Source organism: Panthera onca, chromosome X (assembly GCF_046562875.1).
Source record: "Panthera onca isolate mPanOnc1 chromosome X, mPanOnc1 haplotype 2, whole genome shotgun sequence".
In the NCBI taxonomy this organism is placed as follows: domain Eukaryota; kingdom Metazoa; phylum Chordata; class Mammalia; order Carnivora; family Felidae; genus Panthera; species Panthera onca.
In genome coordinates this window covers 1,321,511-1,346,637 of record NC_138357.1, presented here as the reverse complement: position 1 = coordinate 1,346,637, position 25,127 = coordinate 1,321,511, and the positions used below count along the sequence as shown (strand labels likewise).

General features: G+C 55.4%; 3 protein-coding genes, 1 long non-coding RNA gene and 1 pseudogene across 6 annotated transcripts in view; 2 read left to right on the top strand and 3 right to left on the bottom strand.

Moving 5' to 3' along the window:
• The first annotated feature begins 543 nt into the window (after positions 1-543).
• On the top strand, positions 544-1,935 carry LOC145713565 (EKC/KEOPS complex subunit LAGE3-like). The gene is made up of 3 exons (XM_081792428.1): positions 544-912; positions 1,239-1,367; positions 1,618-1,935. The coding sequence occupies exons 1-3, from the start codon at positions 659-661 to the stop codon at positions 1,754-1,756; spliced, it is 522 nt and encodes a 173-aa protein (XP_081648554.1). The 5' UTR covers positions 544-658; the 3' UTR covers positions 1,757-1,935.
• Positions 1,936-3,348: 1,413 nt separating this feature from the next.
• On the bottom strand, positions 3,349-4,087 carry LOC145713870 (cytochrome c oxidase subunit 4 isoform 1, mitochondrial pseudogene; annotated as a pseudogene).
• Positions 4,088-14,140: 10,053 nt separating this feature from the next.
• Positions 14,141-15,496, bottom strand: LOC145713849 (EKC/KEOPS complex subunit LAGE3-like). Of its 3 annotated transcripts, none has more exons than XM_081792633.1 (3): positions 15,102-15,496; positions 14,686-14,814; positions 14,141-14,472 (listed from the first exon to the last, which is right to left on the bottom strand). In XM_081792633.1, the coding sequence occupies exons 1-3, from the start codon at positions 15,479-15,481 to the stop codon at positions 14,328-14,330; spliced, it is 654 nt and encodes a 217-aa protein (XP_081648759.1). In that variant the 5' UTR covers positions 15,482-15,496; the 3' UTR covers positions 14,141-14,327. The 3 variants fall into 3 exon arrangements, with proteins under 3 accessions (XP_081648759.1, XP_081648757.1, XP_081648758.1); XM_081792631.1 differs by having other exon boundaries at positions 14,671-14,814; positions 15,102-15,481; XM_081792632.1 differs by having other exon boundaries at positions 14,671-14,811; positions 15,102-15,481.
• A 3,155-nt stretch (positions 15,497-18,651) lies between these two features.
• Positions 18,652-20,442, top strand: LOC145713850 (uncharacterized). The gene is made up of 3 exons (XR_014136685.1): positions 18,652-19,457; positions 19,838-20,063; positions 20,176-20,442. It is a non-coding gene; the product is annotated as an uncharacterized LOC145713850 (long non-coding RNA).
• The window catches only part of GAB3 (GRB2 associated binding protein 3), a 289,515-nt gene continuing 284,236 nt past the window's right edge, over positions 19,849-25,127 (bottom strand). The window contains exons 11-12 of the mRNA XM_081792630.1: positions 20,715-20,970; positions 19,849-20,032 (exon numbers count right to left, since the gene is read on the bottom strand). The gene's annotated coding sequence lies outside the window, so the exon portion shown is untranslated. The remainder of the gene's footprint in view (positions 20,033-20,714; positions 20,971-25,127) is intronic.

Below are 25,127 nucleotides of genomic sequence, written 5' to 3'. Positions count from 1 at the left end.
AACTAAATAAAAGCATTCAAAGAAGAAGAGAAAGAAAGAAAGAAAGAAAGAAAGAAGGAAAGAAGGAAAAAAGGATTCATGTTGGCTTAAGCAAAGGGAGAGTTTCTGGATGTGTGTAACTGAACGATCGTGGCGGGGGCGGGGGCGGGGGCGGGGGCGGGGGTGGGTAGTTCTGTCTTCAGGCATGGCTGGATCCAGGATTTGGTTCTCTGCCACGTGCCTTCCTGCTTCCTGACCGCATTACCCGCGCCACATTTGCCCCTTTTTCTGTCCCCCTTTGTTTGGCGTCACTCCACCTTCCGCCAACCCCACGCTCCTACTCTAACCCTCCGTCCAGAATAGGCGGGGCCTGTTTGCCCAGGCGCGCGCCAGAGACTGAGTTGCGTCGCGTACTAGGGGCGGGGCTTCGTCAGGGAGCCCTGGCTCTCCAGCGCCGCCGACGGGGTCTCCCTGGCGGCCCGTGGGCAGTCGGGCCAGCTTGGCGGGAACCAATCACATGCCAGAAACCTCACCAGAGGTCTGTCTGCGCAGGCGCCCTGGGTATCCCCAGCAGCCTTGCGCACGGAGGGGCGGAGCTTCGTGAAGCAGTCCCAGCGCCTCAGCGGTCGGCGGGGCGCGCGGTTTAGCGGCGGCCTCTGAGCGGGCGGGTGTGGCGGCCATGCAGGCCCCGGGCGACGGCGCGGACGGCGCGGACGGCGCGCAGATCCTGGACGACGGCGCCGGTGGTGCGACGGGTAGTGCTGGCTCGTCCAGTGGCCCCGGAAATCCCGGAGGCCGGGACGGCACCGCGACGTCGGGCACCGTGGCTGGGGAAGCTCCCCAGGTCGAGGGGGCATGGCCCGCCCCAAGGCAGGGGGAAGAGGCTTCGGCCTCGGCCTCCGGGGAAGCCTCAGAAAAGCAAGTGTTGGAATTGTATCCTTTCCAAGGAGCTCCCGAGGTCGGGGGGCGGCGGGGAATGGCCGGGAGGGGAGGCAGGTGGCGGCCCCGGTGGATGGGCGGGAGAGGTGTCGGGGACTTGCGGGGGCACAGAAGGGAAGTGGGGGTGGGGGTGGGGGTGGGGGGGCCGAGGGAGGCTGGAGGAAGCAGCTGGGGGTGCCGCGATGCACGTTTCCCGAAGGGGCGGCCGAGGTGGTCTTGGGTGGCCCTAAGGGCGGTCCGGGGGCAGGCGGGCCTCCGATGGGCAAGGAAGCCTCCTCCATGAGGTCCACCCAGATATGCCTTAACCGAATGTCCACCAGTGCCCTCACGGTGCCTTTCCTGTGTTACGTGGATGCGGAGCTGACCTACCAGTACCTGACCTCGAGTGCCGAATGCTACCACGAAGCGGTTCACACGGAGCTCACGGTGATTGGCAGTGACTTGTTTATGTAAGTTCTAGAAGGGGCTGGCGGGAGGCAGTGGGGAGCTGAGGTAACCTCTGCCCGACGGCCACTTCGGTTGGAGATGTGCAGACACCAAGGGCTTGGTCTAAGGAGGCACATGGGGCCCCGGGTCTGTGGCCGCCTCAGGGGTTGCTCTAAGGGAGACACGGAGGGGTAACCTTGAGGGGGGAGATTGGAGTGAGGAGGGCCAGGAGTTATCAAATCTAAAGTGATTTCCTTTTCCCCTTACTTTTAGCCGACTGACTGCTGAAGACCCTGTCCTCCTGCAGATTTCCACCGCCTCCTTGCTCAACCAGCTTTCCATGGTGGTGCAGACCATGCAGCACTTGGTGCCCGCGATTTTTTCTAGGCCTCGGCCTGGAAAAGGGGGCTGAGTCCATGACAGTATCCAGTGGAAGGCCATGTGCCCTTCCCCAGGGGCATGACCTTTGCAGTAGTTGCCACTTTATTTCTGGGGCTTAGTTATTTGCCTGTACTGGCCCGTGGGTGCTCTGTGCCCACTTGTTTTGATTGCTGCTTAAAGAATACAGATAATAAAACTGAGTTAATGTTCCGTATCTGAGTTTCTTTTCAGCACCCAGATTTTCTCCCATGTGTCCTCAGGTTGGAGGGGAGGTTCTGGTTCTAGTACTCTAGTACAAGGCAATCGAATACAATTGACGAAATGAAAGGAAATTAAGATTGCTTGGGTCCTGTCATTCAACATTGACTACCGTCAGGATTTCAGAATACTCTCGTGGCTTTAGGGTTGTAGGAATACGTTAAATGTATAACAGTCATAGCAAGGAGTAAGCTTCTTCAAGTTTAGCATCAGTTGTTTTTTTTTTTTTTTTTTCCCCTGAAACATTTTTGGGCTTTCCCTCTGTCTAAAACTTCTTCAAAAATATCTTACTGCATGGATACGTACAAGATGTATTATGATGCATTTGTTCAACACTTCAGTTTCTCGCAATTTTTTTCCTATTACACATAATGTTTTGGTGGGATTCTTGCATGTAAGTCTCTGCGTGAATGGCTGTTTTCTTAAGATGGATTCCAAGAGGCAGATCTATCATACAGAGTGGCTCTCCAGAAAATGTGCCAGAATTCTGGCACCAGCAGAATGGTGGTTTCCCCGCATCCCTGTCGTGGCTGGATCTGTTTTCTGCCACAAGGAGAAACTCAGTTTGGGTGCAGCCACACTGGAAAACAGTGTGGAGGTTCCTCAGAAAATTAAAAATAGACCTACCCTATGACCCAGCAGTAGCACTGCTGGGAATTTACCCAAGGGATACGGGAATACTGATGCATAGGGGCCCTTGGACCCCAATGTTTATAGCAGCACTCTCAACAATAGCCAAGTTATGAAAAGAGCCTAAATGTCCATCAACTGATGAATGGATAAAGAAATTGTGGTTTGTATACACAATGGAGTACTACGTGGCAATGAGAAAGAATGAAATATGGCCCTTTGTAGCAACGTGGATGGAACTGGAGAGTGTGATGCTAAGTGAAATAAGCCATACAGAGAAAGACAGATACCGTATGTTTTCACTCTTATGTGGATCCTGAGAAACTTAAGAGAAACCCATGGGGGAGGGGAAGGAAAAAAAAAAGAGGTTAGGGTGGGAGGGAGCCAAAGCATAAGAGACGCTTCAAAACTGAGAACAAACTGAAGGTTGATGGGGGTGGGAGGGAGAGGAGGGTGGGTGATGGGTATTGAAGAGGGCATCTTTTGGGATGAGCACTGGGTGTTGCATGGAAACCAATTAGACAATAAATTTCACATATTAAAAAAAAACCCTCAATTTGCATGAGCAAAGAACTTAGAAACACTAGAATAAGAACGTTGTGCTTTCCTGGCCTTGTTTCAAATCAGAGAAGACAAGTGCTGGGACAATTGGTCGGGGTGAGTGAGGCAGAGAGAGAGGCAGTGTAGCATAGTTTGGGGGAAATATTTTTTGTCACGTAAACTGCTCACCTGTTAGCATCGGTGCTGCGACACAACAGTTCCCAGCAAGTACACCGAGCCGCGTGGAGGTTGCAGGACAAGGCGAGGCTCAGATGGCCGAGTGGCGGGCTACTGTTTCTTCCACTCGTTTTTGTCGTAGTCCCGCTTGACTGAGAAGCCCTGGATCGGGCTGGCCTTCCAAGTCGAGCATCCTCTCGGTCTGCTTGGCCACCCCACTCCTCTTCAGAGGTTGCGGGATGGGGCCGTACACGCAGTGCTTCTCCCAGATCAGAACGAGAGCAGCGGCTGATGGAGAACATGGTGGTGCCTACAACCGTCTTCTGCTTGTTTGTGCTCCTGTTCGTTTCAGCCAAGCTCTCGTTGAACTGAATGTGGCACGATTCAGCTTTTTCATCAGTGGAGAGGATGCTGCAGGAAGGCCTCTTCTCTTTCGAGGCCTTCTGGCTGGCGGACGTTGTCGATGTGGGCCACAGCAGGCAGGGGATAGTCACGCCATTCGACATAACTCGAGAGAGCGTAGTTTTCACTCTTCATGACGCTTCCACGTGCTCCAACACTGAGGTGGAAATTCCTCACTTGCCAATTAGGCGAACCACTCTGGTAGCCAGAATTCTGCCACTAGTGCCTGCTGTGATTGTGGTGACCACCCTGGGAAAATAGAATGAAATCAAAATCTTCTGTGTGCAGGCGCTACGCTATGCTCCCGACCCACATCGTCATGTGTAATTCTCAGGACAGCCTGGTGAGCTGGGTACTGTCGTCTCTACACCGGTTCTAGGCGAAGAATGGAGGCCGACAGAGGCCGGGTCTGTTTGATTCAAGCACCTACTGTCTTAGCCACCCTATCCCTCCAACCTCAGCACGGTTGAGTGGAGCCACCAGGAGACTGGGAGAGTGTTTTTCCTTCTTCCGGCTCCAGGGAACATCCATGCGACTAATGAAAAACGCAGAAATGGGCAAACGCAGGCAAAGTAGGTAAGAATTGGGGAGAACATGGGGCGCCTGGGTGACTCAGTCTGTTAAGCGGCTGACTTTGGCTCAGGTCACGATCTCACAGTTAGTGAGTTCCAGCGCCTTGTCGGGCTCTGTGCTGACAGCTCAGAGGCTGGAGCCTGCTTCAGATTCTATGTCTCCCTCTGCCTCTCTGCCCCTCCCCTGCTCACGCTCTGTCTCTCTGTCTCTCTGTCTCTCTCTCTCAAAAATAAATAAACATTTTTAAAAAATTAGAAAGAATTGAGGAGAACATAAGGTTGATAAGAATCCCAATCCTGGCTTTGCAGTGGCTTCTCTATACTCCCAGGTCCTTTTGTACCTTGAAATCTTCATTTGGCCCTCTTTGAAACGGAGGGCACAATGGGGGTACCTGTTTCCCTCTTCCCCCTGCCCTCTTCCCTCTACTATGAAGAGGGCTCTTCTCAGGCATTTTTCCTAGCTGACAAAAAAAAAAAAAAAAAAATAGAACCAAATCATCTGCCAACCCAGAAAAAGTCTCCACAATTGTGGAAGCAAAACAGTTTTCTCATTGAGTAGGCATTGTACCAGAATGTGATGCGCATCACAGGCAATCTGCTAAGAGATTCCAAAGACAGGGAGCTTTCACCCTTTTGTATAGGTAAGCGGGTAGAGCTCATCACGTGTTCTCAACATCCACCACAAGTAGACCTCAAGTAAGAGGACGTGACGCCACCAGGCCCCGCACATAGTTCATCCTGAATTTCCCTGGGAACTGGGGTGGCCGTGTGTATTAGGTCGTGGCTGTTTCAGACGGCGCGTTTGTGTTCCCTCCCCCACATTAATATGCTGAAGCCCTAAACCCCAGTGTGGCTGTATTCGGAGATGGGACCTTTGAGGAAGCAAGTTTAAATGAGGTCATAAGAATGGGGCTCTGGTCCAATAAGACTGGTGTCCTTATAAGAGAGACACCAGAGAGCACCCCCCTCTTCCTCTCCCTCCCTCCCCGCCCCTACTCCCCCGCTCTCTCCTCACCTGCACTGAGGAGAGGCCGTGTGAGGACAGAGGAGAAGGTGGACCTCTACAAGCAAGGAAGCAAATTCTCACCAGAAGCTGAATTTGCTGGCACCTTGATCATGGACTTCTAGCATCCAGAACTGTGAGAAAATAAACTTCTGTTGTGTAAGCCACCCAGTGTGAGGTACTTTGCTATAGCAGCTTGAGCAGACTAATACAATTGATCGGCTTTATCCAAGGAAAAAATAAGCTTTTTCATACCTTTATGACAGGAGCTAGTTTTGCAACTTGGAGCAAGGTGCCTACTGAAGTTAGGCTTCTACCCTCCCACAGAAACTGAAGATCGGGACACAATCTTGCTTGATGTTTACATTCCAAAGAGATGTTTCCCAGGTCCTTGAAGAACACATTCCTGGGTTATAAAGATGGCAAGGGGCTCTTTTAGCCTTTTTTTCCTTAAATTTATTTATTTATTTATTTATTTATTTATTTATTTATTTATTCATTCATTCATTCATTCAGAGAAGGAGTGGGGGAGGGGCAGAGAGAAAGGGAGACAGAGGATCTGAAGCGTGCTTTGTGCTGACAGCACAGAGCCCGATGCAGGGCTCAAAGTCATGAGCCATGAGATCATGACCTGAGCTGAAGTCGGATACTCGAGCACTGAGCCACCCGGGCGCCTCTACCCTTTAAAAAATACTACCTATTTTCAAAGAAACAAAGAAAGAACTTACAAGGCGTGTAAAGTAAATGCTTTAAGGAAGGGGAGGGGACCATCTCTTCCCATATTTTCAACAGGGAGAATGAAGCCTTTTACTTTATTCTTTTTTAATAAGCTCTATGCCCAATGTGGGGCTCTAACTCATGACCCCGAGATCAAAAGTCACATGTTCTATGGACTGAGCCAGCCAGGTGCCCCTAAGCCTCTTATTTTTAATGTGTACATGTTCTTAAAGTAGCTCTCTCTAAAATATGCTGAATCCTGAAAACTTGCTAAGGTCCCTGATTAGTCTGATAGCTCTTTTGTAGACGCCACTAGATTTTCTATATACGTAATCATGTCTGAGAATGAGGGCGGTTTTTCTTCTTTCTTGCCAATCTGGATGCCTGTTATTGCTTGATTTGTCTTCTCATCGCGGGTTGGATCCTCCTGCTTCTCTGCATGCCTGGTAATGTTGGGCTGGATGCCAGACAGTGTGATTTTTCCTTGGGTTCTGGATGTCTTTGTATTCCTGTTTTAAAGGTTAGAATTTTCTCTTTTTATTTTGGAGACAGAGCGAGCGGGGGAGAGGGGCAGAGGGTGAGAGAGAGAATCTTGAGCAGGCTCCACGCTCAGCACAGAACCCGACTCCGGGCTCGAACCCACGACCCTGGAGCCATGACCTGAGCCCAAATCGAGAGTCAGACGCTCAACCAACTGAGCCACCCAGGTGTCCTTGGATGTCTTTGTATTCCTAAACATAGTCATGAGCTTTGCTCAGGGATGCTGTTAAGTGAGTGGGAAAAGATTGATCCTTTTGAGTCTTGGCTTTTGAAGATTTGCTGCGTGGGACCAGAACAGCTCAGCGGAGGATTCGTTTTTCCCGCTACACTACTGAGGCAAGACCCTTCTGAGCGCCCTGCCCAAGGCCTCCAGAATTATGAGGTCTGTGTCCCTGCCAGTGGGGATAGCCACCAGTCTCTGTCCTGCTTGCGGGGTCGGCACAATTACCTTTCCTCCTTTAAGATGGTTCTTTCTCTGGCTTCACATGGTTTGCTCACACACTTGTGCTGATCAGTGGTGTGCTGCACACTCCAGCAGGACCCTCTGTGTATACGTGGGCGTCTCACCAATGAGCACTTCCCTTCCCACTTAGAGCTGCGTTTTGTCTCTTAGAACCAAAGTACTCCAACTCATACAGATGAGAACGGTCAGTGGGTTTCAAGCAACAGCCTCAGGAAATGCGGGGTGATTTGGGTGATTCGCAATGACTTAGTGGGTGAAGCTGGGGGAGGCCAACAGACTCCCATTCACATCGCAGGACAGGGAAGCAGAGAACCCAACTGTCACCAGTGCGCAACCTGGACCATGTGTTCTCCGAAGGCAAACTCTAGGTAGAGTTTGGGTACACGCTGCCGGGAAGCCATTTTTAAAGGTGACCACGTGGTACACGGTCACGTCTGATGGTCTCGGGTAACCCAGAGCCTGGGAACCACTACTCCAATCTTGACATGATTGCGTCCAGACCCAGAAGGAACCTCCCGGCCTCTCTCTGACCTTGCTGGTGGGGTCCCTTAGCGCAGGCAGCCAAAGTGTGGAGACGTCAAGAAAACCCACCTCAGAAAAGGTCCTGAGAGTTGTTGTCACATTGCCATTGCAATGGCAGCTGGGTCTCCAACCTCCCCGCGCCTCTGTCCTTAATGCAAGAGCACCAAAGAGTGGCTTCCTCGCAGTGGTCGCGAGGATATCTGACATTGTTGGGAAGACTTGGAGAGCCACAAATCCCTCTGAAATGTCACCCGGCTGACTGACACTTCTGTGAGCTTGCCTCCTGGCACTCCAGAAGAAACCAATTTCCTCTGCTTGGGAGAGTTTCTCTATGTCTCCTCTGTCCTTTTTCCTCTCTTCCTCCCTCCCTTCTCTTCTACTCACTCTCCCCCTCCTCCTCCTCCTCCTCCTTTTCCTCTCCCTTCCTCTCTCTTTCCTCCCTTCACTCCCAATGTTCCAGACCATGTCGTTCAGATCATTGCCCTAGACAGGCCATCCTGTCCCACCCAACCTAAATTAGCTGGAACAACAAAAGTGCAAGATTACACTGAAGGGGGGTTTAGAATGTGCTGAAGATGACATTTCACCTCAAGGGAGAAATACAGATTATTCGCTAAGTGGTTTGGGACACCTTGACTAAAACCTTTTGGAAAGAAAACAAACTTACATACCAATGTTCTTTCTCACGAAAATTACCTCCCAGGATGTTAAAGTTTTAAAGTACTAGAAGATGTTCTCAGTGAATATTTTTGTAATTTTATACTGAGGAAGGCCTTTCATAGGAAATGCAAACCGCAAATTATACTGAAACAATGGATCACGTAAACAAAAAAGTTTTAAGCCACTCTATACCAAAAGACCAGGAGCAAAGATAAAATGAAGAAATGGCAAGGAAAGGTATTTTCCAATTATAACAAAACTTTGATATTCTCAACAAGTTAAAAAAAAAAAAACACAAGTATTTATTAACCACAGTGGACCAATGCATATTGAAGGCTTCTTTACAGGTTTCTGTAGCTTCCCTTAGGCTATTTCACTAAGTACTATTATTGTTATGGTTAAACATAACAAGAGTGCAAGAGTGGACATCATTTTTTGCGTGTTAAATTTGAGTTATCTTACTCAAATCTGAATAGAGATGTCTACTTGGCAGCTGGATACAGGAGTCTGCAGTGTGGGCAAATGTCTGCGATGAAGATACAAATCTGGGGCCCAGGACACGGCCCAGAGAGCCCCGAGCCTGCACGAGCTCGCCACGGGCAGCCGAGAGCCGGTATAGGGGGACAAGTGGCCCACGCACCGAGCCCTGGGGTCCTGGGACACTCCGAGGTGGCAGAGCAGAGAGGGAGCCGGCGGCAGAGACTGAGGAGGGGAGGGAGGGACCCTAAGACTGCAGGGTGGCCTCCTGGAACAGGAGTGAGACGTGCGCGCCCGCACACACACCTACCCACCCACCCACACACACACCCACCCACCCACCCACCCACCCACACACCCACCCACCCACCCACACACACACACACACACACACACTGGGGGCAGGAAGGAGGTGGTCAGGAGGGAGGAGAGAGCGATCCTCTCCCCGGGGTGCTGCTGATGGTCAAGGGCGATGAGGCCCTAGAATGCTCACTGTGTTTGACAGCGAGATCCTGAAGACCTGCAAAGACAGGGTCGGTGTGGGGTGCGGGTCAGGAGGGGTCGAGGAAGTCAGGTGCAGGGTGGGAGTTGGGAGGGGACAGGGAGATGGGATGTGAGGTGTGGTTCCAGAGGGGACGGGGAGACCAGGTGCGAGGTGGAGTCAGGAGGCGATGAGGAGATGGGGTACGGGGTGCAGGGTGGGGGTCAGGAGGAGACGGGAAGATTTGGCAAGGGGTGCGGGCTGGAGGTCTGGAGGGGATAAGGAAGTCGGGTGCGGGGTGGGGGCGTGTGTCAGGAGGACACAGGAATGTCAGGTGCGGGGTGGGAGTCGGGAGGGGACCAGGAAGTTGGGTGGGGGGTGGGGGTCAGGAGGAGTCAGGGAGATCGGGTGCTCGGTAGGGTTGGGGGTCAAGAGTGGATGAGGAGGTCAGGTGAGGAGTAGGGGTCAGGACGGGACAGGGAGGTCGGGTATGGGGTGAGGGTCAGGAGGGGATGGGAGGTTGGGTGCAGAGTGGGGGTCAGGTGGGACCTGGAGGCTGGGTGCAGATTCCGGATCGGGAGTGGATGGGGATTTGGGGTGCGGGGTGGGAGTCAGGAGGGGACTTGGAGGTTGGGTGCAGGGTGGGCCAGGAGGGGCCGGGAAATTGGGGTGGCGGGTGGGGGTCAGGATGGGACAAGGTGATCGGGTGCGGGGTGCAGATGGGGGTCCGGAGGGGATGGCGACATTGGGTGCGGGGTGGGGTCAGGAGGGGACCTGGAGGTTGGGTCCAGATTCCGGATCAGGAGAGGATGGGGAATTGGGTGCGGGGTGGGGGTCAGGAGGGGACCTGGAGGTTGGGTGCAGATTCCGGGTCAGTAGGGGTCGGGGAGATGAGGTACGGGGTTGGGGTTCAGGAGGGGATGGGGAGATGGGGTGTGGGGTGTGGGCCAGGAGGGGACGGGGCGTTTGGGGACAGCGGGTCCAAACCACTCCCGGGAAGGGCCGCACTGTGGCCGCCGAGCAGAGAAGGCGGTGGCTTCGGGGTGGCCAAGTCGCAGCGTGTGCAGAGGTGGGGGGCTGCAGCCCTTCCCACGTGCCGGGGACCCGCAGAGAGCGGGGTGCGTGGACGCAGGAGGGACAGAAGAGCTCAGGCAGGGGAGGACGGCTTGGCAAGGGAGGGAGCGGCCCCTCCTCGCCAGCCCGGCTCCGGGGGAGCCCTCCTCCCCCAGGTCCTCACCGCTCCGGGCCGAGACGCCTCCTGTCGGAAGCCTAAGTTGCGGCAAAACCTGGAACAGACCATCAGCCTCGTGTGCGGCAACAGCTGAGGGTGGCGGAACCGGTGAGGAGGGGGCGTCCCAGGCCTGAGGTGACCTCGGGGCCGAGCCCTGGATCGGGTGGCACGGGGGCGGGGATGGGGTGGTCACCGGTCTCTCGTGCCCTGCGCACACCCGGGCCCCCTTCATTAGTGCCTTTCTTTGGGCCCTGCGTGGGGGCGGTGGTGACAGGACCAAGGGTCCTGACCCTGGCAGCAGCAATATCCCCGCCCTCCTACCCTCGTGCCCCCGGGTCGTGCCAGCCCCTGCCCCGTCTTCCTGTTTATACCCCCAACCACCTACTGATTTAATTTATCTGCACCTCACCGTGTCCGTCTGTCACCACGTGCCCCTTCTCTGGGATGTGGACAACCTCACGCCCCTTCTGTCCTTGGGTCGTCCTGGCTCCTTGGTGGCACGGTCAGCCTCGGCCTCGCCTCTGCCACCTGCCCCTGGCCGTGGCCGGTCCCGCCGGGTCCGAGCAGGGGCCCCCGACACCAGCAGCACTTGATGGCGAGGAGGGGGGCGCCCAGGGTGATGCGGCGAAGCCATCCCCAGACCGTGGCTGCGCCCAGGGGTCTCCCCGCGGCTGGGTCCCGGCATCCCCTCCGGACTTCTCGGGGGTCGGACCGTACCTTTCTCGGGCGCCCTGTCCCCAGCACCTGGGGAGCTATGAGCGGGTTCGTGCCAGGGCCCCACGTGGGCCAGGGGGCTCTGGAAGTCTCCTTCTCCAGGCCCGAGCGCCCAGCTTCCTCGGCGTGGTGCCCGCTCGGCCCGGACCCCTCACCCCCGCTGCCCTGTCCTGCGCCCGCCCCGAGTGGCCGAGGCGGCAGTGCCTTACCCCTCTGTTCCCTCTTCCCCCGCCGAGGAATCTGGCCCCGGCGCGTGGTCCCGGAAACCCAGCTGTCCCCTCTGTTTTGGCATGAGCTTCTTTGTCGTTGTTCCCGGAACCTTGTTTCTGAACTAAACGTCGGGAAAACGGTGGCCGTGTGTGGCAGGTGGGCGGTCGGCGAGCAGGGAAGCAGGTGGGGAGGCTGTTGGACTCTGGAGGAGCTGGGCTCCCTTTATGGGAGGAAGGGTGACCCGTTGCAGGGGTCCCGCGCATCTGAGGAGGTCCAGGGCCACGTCCGATCCGTGTCAGCAAACCCCGGTGGCTCTCCCGTCAAGATCCAATCGGAACCCGTTCCCTTCTCCCCACCTCCACTGGCCGCAGCCTGGGGGTCTCTCGCCTGCGTGCCAGTCTCCCCACTTCTGTCCTGCCTGCCCTGGTCCCCTTCCCAGCGCAGCAGGCACTGGGGACCTGATAAGACGTAAGTTGCATCCCGTCCCGCTCCGTTCAAGACTCCCTAGGGTCATCGACGGCACCCAAACTCCTTCGTGCCCCACGACGCTTTACTGCCGCAGGTGCACCTCCATGCTGACGGGCCCACCTGCTTCTTACCCCCCGACACCTGTGAAAGTAATGCAGGTGGGGAGAGCGTGGGACGCAACCTTAAGGAGAGCGGCCAGGAATGCTATTTGAGTGGGCCAGATGGAACCCCGGGGGAAGAGAGCCCCAGGCAGGCAAGAGGCAGTGCAAGGGTCCCGAGGCAGGCCTGGGCCTGGTGTGTTTCAGAGAAGGGAGGAGGCCAGTGTGGCTGGATCCGAGTGAGCAAGGTGGAGAGGGGAGGGAAGGAGGCCGTGGAAGATGCGGGCCGGATCACATCTGACTCGGCGGGCCGCGGGCCAGGGCTCTGGCTTAGCCTCTGGGAGGGGAGCCCGGGGACGCGTTGGAATCGACTGGTTTTGTGACCTGACGGACGTGTTAAGGCCGCCCGGCACCTTCAGCGGTCCGTCTGTGGGGCCAGGGCGGTGGCCTAACTCTGGGCTTTGCTGGGAGAGGGAGGGAGGCTCACACTAAGTTCCGGTCTCTTGACGATCTGGCCCCACAATTCCGGGCCAGTCTTGGGAGCCCTATCCGGAAAGGGTGGGTCCCAGTGCCCCTTCTCTTTGTCCCTTTCCTCCAGCTGCCCCTTGCAGCCCCTCCCCTCCCTCTCTGGACTCTTACCCACAGAAGACTCTACCACCATACGGCTTGAAGGCCTACCAGCTAGGAGCCAATGCCTTTGTGAACTTAAAGAGCCCAGTTTCTCTGTTAAAAGAAAGGAGAGCCACGTTCTCAGGTGAAGTGACAAGAAAACCTACGGTTCCTCAATTCAATAAAGGACAAGACTTTTCTATTGCAAGTGAAGAAAGACAAAAAGAAAAGCAATAGAAAGTATTCACGACGGGGGTGCCTGGGTGGCTCAGTCGGTTGAGGGTCTGACTTCGGCTCAGGTCACGATCTCACAGTTCGTGGGTTTGAGCCCTGCGTCGAGCTCTGTGCTGACAGCTCAGAGCCTGCAGTCTGCCTCAGATTCTGTGTCTCCCTCTCTGTCTCTCTGCCCCTTCCCCGCTCACGCTGTCTCTGTCTTGCTCTCAAAACTAAATAAAAGCATTCAAAGAAGAAGAGAAAGAAAGAAAGAAAGAAAGAAAGAAAGAAAGAAAGAAGGAAAGAAGGAAAAAAGGATTCATGTTGGCTTAAGCAAAGGGAGAGTTTCTGGATGTGTGTAACTGAACGATCGTGGCGGGGGCGGGGGCGGGGGCGGGGGCGGGGGTGGGTAGTTCTGTCTTCAGGCATGGCTGGATCCAGGATTTGGTTCTCTGCCACGTGCCTTCCTGCTCTTGCTTCCCATCTGTCCAGTGTCAGCCTGTTCCTTCCCCCCGCCCCCGTAGCCCCGGAAAGGCCGGAAAGGAAGGAACCAAGACCGTGTTTGCTTACAGAGATCATGACCATGCATGTAGAAACTCCGAGGGAACCCTCGTGAGGCTAGCACTCCTGTTTAGCGAGGTTCCAAGACACAAGCTATTCAGAGGGAGCTAACCACCCCCCACCCCGCCCCCAAACCCATAGCCACTTGTGGCACCACTCCCTTGCTCATGGGAAACAAGGCCAGTAAGCCCCAAAACTCCTACTCTAGTGTTTCCGTGCTTATTTCCCTGGTACAAAAGGAGTCTTCTACTTCGGTAGGAAGCCACCCTACTGGTTGGTGGTGCGGGGAGACCAGACTTGTGGCGGCGGGGCGCCTTTTCTGGAGAGCACTTGTGTGCCGAGAAGCTATAGAACGCGGGAATTCTACCTCTTGGAAACGATCTGAAGGAAGTAACTGTTCGCGCAAAGACTTCTGTTCAAGAATCCCATTGACTCACACGACCCATAACAGGGGCAAAGCTGAGAACGACCCGACTGCTCAACATTATGTAATAATACATTTGCGTGTCTCCTGGATAACAGTTTTTGAAGAGTTCTTAGGGAGGGGGAAAGCTAGTACGTTCAACGGGGAAAAACAAAAACAAAACAAAACAAAACAAAAAAGGATCCGGAGAAAAGTTAACGCTAAACTGGAAAATGCATACATTATACGCCGTTATCCATTTAATGGGTAAATACAACTAGGAACATATTCCAAAACGTCAGCAGTCTTTACCGCCGAATACAGGACCTGGTTTTCCTCTCCCTGAGTCGTCTTCGATAAGCTTGGGCTGCTGGACTACGACTCCCAGAACCTCCCTTCCAACACCAGAACAAAGGTAAGAAAATGTGGAGGCGCAGGAAGTGAGAAGAAACTCGGACACAAAAGAGTCGCTCAGTTTCATGTTGTGCAGTAACAAACACTGTAAGCGCCCGTCCCTCCAGGCGCAGGGAAGGAACTGAAGTGGGCCAAGAGCCACCGAGGCCCGGACCTGCAGAACGTTAGACCCCCGATAATAAAGTGGCGAGGACGCCAAGTGTCAACGCCCTGTGCCTTGCCCCGTGAGGGCTACCAGGTTAGGCCTCGGCCCCCTTTCCCGGGCCTAGGCGTCGCGGAGGCCGGCACCCCAAGGCGCGAATGTTTCGTATCACCAGGGGAAGCCGGTCCAGGAAGGAGTTGACGGAAACTCGGAAGAAGATGGGGTCTTCAGCAGTCCATCTCCTAAAAGTGAGGGAAGAGGGAAATCCGGTTAAAGGGGAGAGCTGCTGTGGAGGTGCAGGGCACCAGCCCCTTCCCCCACACAGCCCCCCACCCCCCAGCCTTCCACCTAACGCGTGTGTCGGGGCCTCCACGACGGCACCGGAAGGCAGAGATGCGACCACGGCACCCGCCGCCACCGCCCACCCGTCCCGCGCATACTCTTGGAGGACGCACACGGCCAGGGCGCTGCCCCTCACGCAGAGCTCCTTCTGAGCCAACCCTCGGTGGCGTTGGACGTGTGTAGTCAGGGACCTGCGGGCCATCTCTGCCTCCAGGGGCGACCGGAAAGACACAGTGAGCCTGCTGGGAGGCACCCGGTTAAGGCACAACGGGCTCCCGGAGTTCCCATGGCCTGAAGCCTCCTGACCACTCAGAGGCCCGCTTCTACCCCCGCGACACTCGCGCTCCCTCCCGCCACCTCTGCCCACCCTGAGCCGCTTCCCCCACCCTGGGGGCCCGCGGGCACCGGCTGTCCCTGTCCCGCCAGGCTGCCCACCCCCGCCCCCGTCCGTCCCGTCCCCGGGCTGCCGCCCCGCTCCCCAGCCACCCCGCCACGGCCCCTGCCCAGACAGGCTCCACGGAAAGGATACAACTCCAGCAGTCTTGAGGAGGTCACCGCCGCCGGCGCTGCGTCTCCACCGGGGGCCAGGGCCCTCGGGGCCCGTTCGGCCAGGGGAGGGGCGCAGGCCCCCTCGACCACTGCTCCCTTGCTGCCAGGGCCACCCTCGCCGTCGTGGCGGCTGCAGTTGCCCTGGCGACCGGGACCTCGGGGGCTAAGCCGGGGGTGGTGGCCGTGCGTGCCTCCGTCGGAGGCCTGTGGGCCTGCCCCCGCGTCCTCCGCGCCACCCTCGGGAGCCCGCGTGACCGCCGCGCCGTCCGCGCCGTCCTCGTCAGGGGCCTGCGTGACCGCCACTTCCTCCGCGCCGTCGTCCGGGGCCGGAGAGGCCGCGTCGTCGTCCGGGGCCCTCATGGCCGCCGCACCGGCCTCCTCAGAGCCCACCGCTACGCTGCGCCCACTGTCGGCAGACCGCCGAGACCCCCGGCGGGCCTCGCGAAGCCCGGCCCCTCGGCGCGCAAGGCTGTCGGGGATGGCCAGGGCGCCTGCGCAGACAGACCCCGCGGAGCTGGTTCCCACCGAGCCGGCCTCGCTGTGTTGGCCCAGAGCCCGGATCCGGTCGACGCTGACCCCGAGGAGATGGAGGCTGGTTCCGGAAGCTGCGCCCCTCGACGCGTGACGTCACTGTCGGGCTCCTGCGTCCCCGAGAGCATTCCGGTGAGGCCACTGGCACCGGACTGGTTCCCGCCCGGCCCGCCCCTCCCCCCAAGCGTGTGTCTGCGCAGGCGCCAGCCGGGCGCACGTGCGCGCAGCCAACTGACCGCCGCCCGCCCGGGTCCCGGGCGTCGAGGCGTGGGCCGCGCTCAGGCGCTTCTGGGCAGCACCGTGCCTGTCCCTGTCTGTGGGCTCCCCGTACGGCTCGGGTCTGCGTGTGCCGGGACCCGTCCCCGGGGGCGGGGGGGGGGGGGGGGCCGAAGCGGGATGCCGAGCAGGGGCCACTCCCAGGCCCTGCCTGTCCTCAGGGAACACGCCCCGCGCGGCCCCTAGGGGAGCAGGAATGGACGGGCCTCGCTCCCTCACCACTTCTCGGTCCCGGGCACCGTCAGTCCCCTAGTGCCTGCCAGCCTGGGGGAGGGTACACCGCCGAGGGTGCGACCGGCCTCCGGCCTGGGGCTCCCGGGCTCCCGCCTCCCACACCGCAACGGCTGCGGGCTTGGGCCGGGGGCCCCGGGGGCCCAGGGGTCCCAGCTGGCCCCGAGGACAGCGGCACGGGGGAGCACCGCCCCGGCGACAGCTCCCCCGTCGCTTTGCCCTCTGCTGCGGCAGCCTTGACGGGCTGTCCCTCCCCCAGGAACAAAGTCTTGCGGCTCTCGGGGGGGGGGGGGGGTTGGACGTGCCAGGGGCCCTCAACTGGGAGGTGACCCTGTGTCTGCCGGCCTGCTGGGTGCTGGCCTACTTCTGTGTCTGCAAGGGGGTCAAGTCAACAGGAAAGGTACAGCTGGAGGCGGGCGGGTCGGGGTGGGTGATGATGGCAGGGGTGGGGGCAGCATGGCCGGTGGGGAGAAGAGGCGTCTCCACTGGGGGGGGGGGCACCCCGCCACCCGAGGTGACCAGGCCAGGGCCTGAGGAGGGGGCAGGAACTTGAATCCGGGCCACTGGATTTCCCACACATGCCTGCGTAGTCAGTCCTCCCCACCCTCCAAACTCCAGCCCAGCCGCCTTCCGTCCTGAGGGGACAGGCCCAGGCGACAGCCAGCTGAACTTGCCTGTGTCGGGCATCCCCGCCCCAGTCTCCCTCTCTTCCTCACTCACTACTTCCTCACTCTCTGCTTTGCGGCCAGCCTGGGGGGACCCAGTCCGTGGCTGTCCCTTGCCTACCTGTCCTGCTCTGCTGAGGGTGGGAGGGAGGCAGAGGTCTTCGCGGTCACCTCGCTGTCGCCTCTGTCTCCGGCCGGCCCAGTCCACTCCGGCCTGCCCAGGACCCTGCCCCTGTGCAGAGAACCACCTGCAGTCAGAGGCACGGGAGGCATGGGACCTGCCTCCAGGCCGATGTCCTGCTCCCCACCCGGGGAAGGTCCTGCCTCCGCCCTCCCTCTACAGCTGACCTGTCATTGCAGGGGCGGCCGATGGCCAGCTGAGCACCCCGCTTCCTTCGGGAGGAGCCCAGGCTCTGAGGAGTAGAAGGGGGGGCTGCAGGCTGGCCTCCCGCTTGACCTCGGAGCGGACCGTACCACAGTGGGGGGAGTGTGGCCGCCTGCCCCCCTGCTGAGGCTGGGGGCCCCTAAGTGGGGAGGCGGGGCCGCAGGGCCCCTTCCGAGCAGGTCCCCCCGCCCCCCGCCCGCCCCAGATCGTGTACTTCACGGCTACCTTCCCCTGCGTGGTCCTCGTCGTGCTGTTGGTGCGGGGAGTGCTGCTGCCCGGCGCCCTGGATGGCATCATCTACTCTCTCAAGCCTGACTTGTGGAAGCACTCGCTGGGTCGTGAGTGCCGGCACCACGTGGGGCGTAGAGATCACGCACACAAGGACGTCAAAGAACTGAAAACGCTGAAGGTCATGTAAAGTCATTCTGAACCTTTTGGGGGAGAAATACACAAAAAAGAAGTGGGGACCACCCTCAATCCCACCACACAGAGATACGAGGTATTTACACTTCAGGCTACCGTTGCCGGATTTCCGTGCACATATACAGTAGCTTCCTAAGTTGGGATTTTAGTGATTTCCCTTTTGCATCGTGGTTTTTCCTATGCGACCGCATCCCTGTTCTCCATGGCCACTAACTACTTTAGCTCCAGTCGCCATCCCTTCCCTCCTTGCCTCCTACTGGCAGGCTTGCCCCCCGGCGGGAGCCCCTTCGTGACCTTCCCAGACCGCCGATCTGATCCGCACCTGTGCTCAGTCGCCCCCTCCATAGGCCGCTTTGGCGTGTCCACCTGTACCGGGGAAGGGGAAGGGGACGGGGTGCGGGGCCGTGTCCGTCTGGGCTGTGGCCCATCTCCCTCCACGAGGACTGGAGGTCCTGCTGCGAGGTCGTGGAGCCCCACGTGCTGGGGACACTGAGCCCAAGGAAGAGACAGGGCCCTCTGGACAACAGGCCGTGGTGTTTGGCGGCCTCCCACGAGGTCTGGGGAGGGGCTAGGGGTGTGGGGAGGGGGTGGAGCTGAGGTAGGACTGGTTTACGTGGGTGCAGTGGGGTCACACGTCACAGCGCGTGGCGACGATTGGTGAGGGAGCAGCTGCTGGAGAGGCAGCAGCTGCTGGAGAGGCGGCCGAGGGCGGGGTTTATAGACGTGCATGTGTTGAAAGATCCTTGTTTTCCGGCTGCAGGTTCCTCCTGCCCGTGCCTGGAGATGAGAGCTGCCTGCCCCGTAGACAGTGACAAAGAACAGGGCAGACAGAGACAGTCCGACGCTCAGGCTGAGGCGCTCTTTGGTGACATTGCTCATTGAAATGCTTCCACCAGCCACAGGCCGCTCTAGACACTGGCCACCTTCTTGCTGTGACACCCGCCTCCAGGACAAGGCAGCTGTGCCTTTACTTTCCTCACTTGTCCTGAGGACCTATTCGGAGACGCTCAGGTACAGATTCGTAAATATAGAGTCACGGAGTTCTACACAGCTCAGTCACGTGCTCAGAGGCTTTAAGAGTTGGGCAATGGCAGTCTGTTTGGGCATGGACACTGGGGACCATGAGCCGCACCACCGTGTGGGGAGTAGCGTCAGGCAGAGGCTTCCTGGATAACGCAGCTGGCGGGCCGTCGAAGGCTCGTGGCACGGCTGGTTCAGGCAGACGCATCCACGCGGGTGCCCATTTGGGCAGACGCACTAGGGTGTAGTGGCACTCTAAGGGGTGGAGCTTCATAAGTGAGAACTGATTGGCTACAGAAGGGACTGCTTGGTGGGAACCAATCACAGGTCAGGAGGCATTACCAGTGGTCCGTGTGGACAGTTGCCCCGGGCATCCGGAATTGCATTGTGGAGTAAAGGGGTGAAGCATTGTGAGAGAGTGCTTTGTCCTTCAGTGATGCCTTGAGAGGGTGGGAGGATTCAAAGTCGGGTCTCAGGTGGCTGGTGGAGGCCCCGTGAGGGCAGCAGACGAAGGCACAGGTGCCGTGGGCGTGGTGGTGAGCGCAGCAGGTGGCGGCCAGTGTGTGCCAGGTGGACCTCGTGGTGTCAGTGGCCCCAGAGTCCCTGGTGGTTCGGGTGGTGCCTGTGACCCTGGCCATCCCAGCAACCCCGGAGGCCTGAGCAATCCGGAAAGAACCAGCATTGTGGGAGAGGTAGGTGCCGCCTCTGGTGGCGCTCTCCAAATGGAGCGGGCACCCTACACACCAGGTCCTGGTGGAGATGCCGCACCTGGCGCTAGAGGTCCTGGTAACCGACTGCTCCAGTTGTATCCTATTCAAGGAGTCCCAGCGGGCTGGACGGCAGGGGGATGGGCTGGAGGTGGTTTGGCGCGCGGCGGCGTGGGGTGTGGGGGGAGACCTGGGGAAGTGGAGTTGAAAGGGGAGCAGGAGGGAGCTCCGGGCACCTGGAGGGTATCGGCTAGGGTTTGGCCTGTGCCGACAGAGGATGCGGAGTGGGGTGGACCGCCTGATGGGACTGAAGCGGTAGGGACAATGCTATCCAGGGTGGCCTGGCTGTATAGGGTGGGAGGTTGTGGACAGCCTGAGGGTCAGCCTCGGGTGGGGAAGGCAGGCCTCACTGAAGAGGAGGCCTGAGGCACAGGCAAAATTAGTACTGTGGATGGTGCCTTAACCCAGTCTCCACCAGCACCCTCACTATACCTTTCCCATCGGCCATGGATGCAGAGATTGCCCACAGGTTCCTGACTCCAAACGAGGAGCTCCAGGAGCCAGTTCGGGAGGAGCTCAATGTGAACGGCAGCATCCTGACTGTGTTAGTTCTAGAACGGTCCAGGGAGAGGGTGGTGGCGGGAGACCAGGGACAAGGTCAATTCCGGAGGAGCTGTGATGGAGACAAGGGAAACAGGAAAGGAGTGAGTCGAAGGAAGGAGTGTGGTGCTCTAGGATCGTCGCTGCGTGAAGGGGCGGAGCGGGGAATGTGCCCCACCTGCCCTCTGACTTGACTTATTTTTTCCTACCTCGTAGCCGCTTGACTGCCGATGACCCTGGCCGGCTCCAAATGTCCATCACCTCCTGTCTTGGCCAGCTTTCCCTAGTGATACGGACCATGCAGATCATCATGCCCCCCTTTTTTACAAAGCCGCAGCAGTGAAAAGGTGGCTGGACCCAACTCTGTGTCCCCCCCATATGACAGTGATCCCTGCAGCAGCTGCCGTTTTCTTACCGAGGCCGCATCTTTTGCCTATACTGGCCCTTGGGTGCTTCAGATCCACATTTTTTTTTTTTTTTTTTTTTTTTTTTGGTGATTAAATGGTAACTGCTACTATTCTATGTCTGGGTTTATTTTTAGCAACTACGCCTTCTCCTATTCTCGCCTTTGTTCTCAGGTAGGGGGAGAGATTCTGACATTCAGATACTCAAGTACTAGAAGGCAATTGAAGAAGACAAGTTAGGCGATGGGAGAAAAAAAATTATGTCCTGTTATTCAGGACATTAACTACTGTCAACATGTTAGAATTTTTGTTTTAGTTTTATACTTGCATGTACGTAGTCATGTATAATACCTGCGGAGTAGGGCTTTGTGGCTTATCGGCCTTGATTCAGATCTGTGGAGAAGAGCGCTGGGACAGCTGGCTAGGTCGGCCTCACTGCCCATTCTATACTCCCGTGTCATCAGAGGCCTCATTCCCTGAGGTTCCGAACCCACAATTCTCAGAGCTCCTTGTGGTTGGCTCTCACTTCACTTGTATCATCCTTCCCCAAAGTGTTTTTCCAGTTTATTACGCTGCTGCTTGCTTCCCTAAAGTCCTGACAAGGGTCCTTGAGGAAAACAAAAAGGGGAAGAGGTCTCCCTGAGGCGGGGAGGGGACATGAAGTACATCACCCTTTGCCTTCCCCTCCAAGATTCTCTTATTTAGCACAACAGTGGGGCCACGTACAAGGCACCCGAGTGGCTGAGGAGGGGAATGGGCGACGCCCCGGTGCACGAGGTGAGTCTCTAAAATGGAGAGAGGAGGAACAGAGCCTTGCCTGAGGGAGAATTAGCACTGTCAGCAGAGAGAGACTGAGCTGTGGAGAACGCCGTGACTCTATAGTTATGAATCTGTACCTGAGCGTCTCCGAATAGGTCCTCAGGACAAGTGAGGAAAGTAAAGGCACAGCTGCCTTGTCCTGGAGGCGGGTGTCACAGCAAGAAGGTGGCCAGTGTCTAGAGCGGCCTGTGGCTGGTGGAAGCATTTCAATGAGCAATGTCACCAAAGAGAGCCTCAGCCTGAGCGTCGGACTGTCTCTGTCTGCCCTGTTCTTTGTCACTGTCTACGGGGCAGGCAGCTCTCATCTCCAGGCACGGGCAGGAGGAACCTGCAGCCGGAAAACAAGGATCTTTCAACACATGCACGTCTATAAACGAAGCACCGCATCGTTAGAATGAAAGATAAAAACCATATGATCGTCTCCCTAGGTGCAGAAAACGCATTTGACAAAGTAGAACATATTTCCATGATAAAAACCCTCCACGAATGGGGGCAAAGAAGTTGTATAGCTCAATGCCACAAAGCCCACATATGACAAAACCCACAGCTGACCTCATACGCAACAGTGAGAGGTTGAAAGCTTTCCCTCTAGAATCAAGAACAAGGCAAGGCTGGTCAGAGACGTACCGGGTTAAATTTCAATCCTTGACGTTGAAATGTGTTGAGAATTGGTCCGTGGCTCAGAAAATGCTTTATCTTGGCGAACATACTTGTACTTGAAAAGAATGTGTAGTGGACACACGTGCGGAATTCAGATCTCCTGTTTAGTGTTCTAAAGACATCGGTCAAGGTAGGTGATACCACTGATGGTATGTTCTATGTCGGGGGACAACAAACTTTTCACATAAAAGAGGCCCCGGGCTGGATTTGGCCAGGAGGCGGTAGTTTGCCAATCCCTGCTCTATTTCTTTTAACAGAGTGTGTTGTCTCTCTCTCTCTCGCTTGCTGAGGGAGGATGTTAAAATCTCCAACCGTGATTTTGGACTTGTCCCTTTCACCTATTAATCCTAAAAATTCTTGCATCGCGCATGCGCACGCGCGTGTGTGTGCGTGTGTGTGCGTGTGCGTGCGTGTGCGTGCGTGTGCGTGTGTGTGTGTGTAGTTTATTTATTTTGAGAGAGGGGGAGAGAGAGAGAGCCAGCGGGGGAGGGGCAGAGACAGAGGGGGACAGAGGATCCGAAGCAGGCTCGGTGCCGACGGGCAGAGAGCCCGACGCTGGGCTGGAACTCACCAACGGTGACATCATGACCTGAGCCGAAGTCAGACGCTTACCGACTGAGTCACCCAGGCACCCCGTGTATTTTGAAGGTGTGTCATTAGGCACAAACATATTTATGATCATTTTCTCCTCCAGATGGATTCATTGCTGCTGTTACTAGTATGAAATGCATCCCTTCATCTTTGGTAACACAGTTTTCCTCGAAGTCTGATTTCTCTAATATCGCTATAACCACATCAGGCTTCTTTGCTCACTATTTATTCGTAAGTCCTTTTCCATCCTCTTACTTCTAACCTATTGGTGTCTTTGTATCTTGAATGTGGCTCACGTAGACAGCGTGTAGTGTGGTCACTTAAAAAAAGCACCCTTCTAACGATGTCTGCTTTTAAATTGGATTGTTTGGCAAATTCACATTTAATACGATTACCGATATGGTAGGATTTAAGTCTGCCATTTTGCTATTCAGTTTTTGTTTGTCCCTTCTCTTTTCTTTGTTTTTGCTCAGCTTATTTGAGGCAAAATGCACGTATGGGAAGTTGCACACATTTAAGCGTACGGTTTCATGAGTTACGACAAAGGTGTCCACAACCAAAGCCGAGATACAGAACATTCCCATCGCTCTCACAGCCGCCCTTGTGCCTCCGTGCAGACAATGTCCTCCTCTACAGTCTGCCCCCACACAGCAAATTCAGCTTAGATTTTGCCTTTTCTGGAATTTCTGGGAATCACACAGTATGTCCATCCTTCTTTGTTGCTGACCGGTATTCCATTGCGTGCATGTACCGTAATTTAGGCTTAACCACTCACCTGCTATTGGACGTTTGGCTTGTTTCCAAACTGCGGTTATTGTTAATCAAGTTGATACGAAGATTCACGTACAAGTCTTTGCACACACATATATTTTTAATTCCCTTGTGTAAATAGCAGAAGTGGGATTTCTGGGTCACATGGTAAGCGTAAGTGTGACTGTATAAGAAACGGAAGCACTGTTTTCCGATGTGATCATGCCAATTTACAGTCCCACCAGTGACATGTGAACTTTCCATTCTGTCTGTATCCTCTTTTAGTCATCCTTATGTCTTCCGACTTTATTCCTCTTTTGCAAGTTCGAGCTGCCTATTCCAGGTTCTTTGCATTTGGATATACACTTTGGAATCAGCTTGTCCATTTCTGCAGTATCACGATTTTTACTGGGTTTGCAATGGATTTCTAGAATGGTGTGGTGGGAGTGTACATCTTAAGAATACAGGGCCTTGGGGCACCTGGGTGGCTCAGTCGATTAAGCGTCTGACTCTTGATTTCGGCTCAGGTCATGATCTCACGGTTTGTGAGACTGGGCCCAGAGTCGGGGTGTGCACTGACAGCTCGGAGCCTGCTTGGGATATTCCCTCTCTCTCTCTCTCTCTCTCTCTCCCTCCCTCTCTCGCTCCCTCTCTCTCTCTCTGCCCCTCCCCTGCTCGTGCTCTCTCTGTCTCTTCCAAAATAAATAAATAAACGCTAAAAGAAAAAAGAATACAGGATCTTCCGCTCCACGCATAGGATGCGTTTCTCCATTTTTGTAAGCTTTCTTTCACTTATCAATAGTTTTTAGTGTTCACCGTAAAGGTTTTGCACATATGTTATTACATGTGTCCCCAAATACTTCATGTTTGGGGATGCTATTATAAATGGTAGTGATTTTTTAAAATGTCACTCTTCTTTTCTTTGTACATCACTTAGGGTTTTCTACGTAAACAAACATGTCATCTCTGAATAAAGATAATCCCATTTCTTTTTTTGCAGTCTGTGTCACTACTTTTATTCCTCTTTCTTGCCTAGTGCACCGCCTCAGATCTCCAGGACAGTGTTGAATGGAAGTGTTGAACGTCCATACCTTGTTTCTCAAACTTTGCGGGCGAGGGAGCAGGGGCGGTGATTCTATCTTTCACCATTAAGTATCATGTTAGCTGTAGGATTTTTGTAGGTTCCCTTTATCAGATTAAGAACGTTTCCCTCTAGTCCTAGTTTTCCGAGAGTTCTTGTCATGAGTGGTTGTTGGATATTGTCTGATGCTTTTTTTCTGCGTCTATTGAAATGATCACATGTTTTTTCTCCTTTATTTTCTTAATATGACAGATGACACTGATTGACTTTTTTGTTTTTAATGAAAACCAATTCTTGGGATAAACCCCACTTGGCCACGATGGTATCATCCTCTTTGTATGTTGCTGGGTTGAATTTGCTAATATCGAATCAAGTTCTTTTGTGTGTGTGACTTCATGAAGGATATTGCTCTGTGGTTTTCTTTTCTTGCAATGTCTTCATCTGGTTTTGGGGTTGTGTAATGCGGGCCTCACAAGATGATTTGGGAAATGTTTCTCCTCCTTTGCTTTCTGAAAGCATTTGTGTAGGATTGGTGATAGTTCTCCTTTAAGTATTTGGTGGTAGCCACTAGTAAAGCCACGGGGGCCTGGAGTTTTCGGCTCCATTGCTTTCATAGATGTAGGGATATTCAGGTCTTCTATTTCTTCTTGAGTCAGTTTTGGTAATTTGTGTCATTCAAGGAATTTGTCCATTTCATCTAAATTGGGAAACTTACCCACAAATATTGTTCCTAATATTCCCTGGTTACACTTTATTTTTCAAAATCAGTTTTATTGGTATTTTTAGAAAAAACATTTTTTTAACGTGTATTTATTTTTGAGACAGAGAGAGACAGAGCATGAACGGGGGAGGGTCAGAGAGAG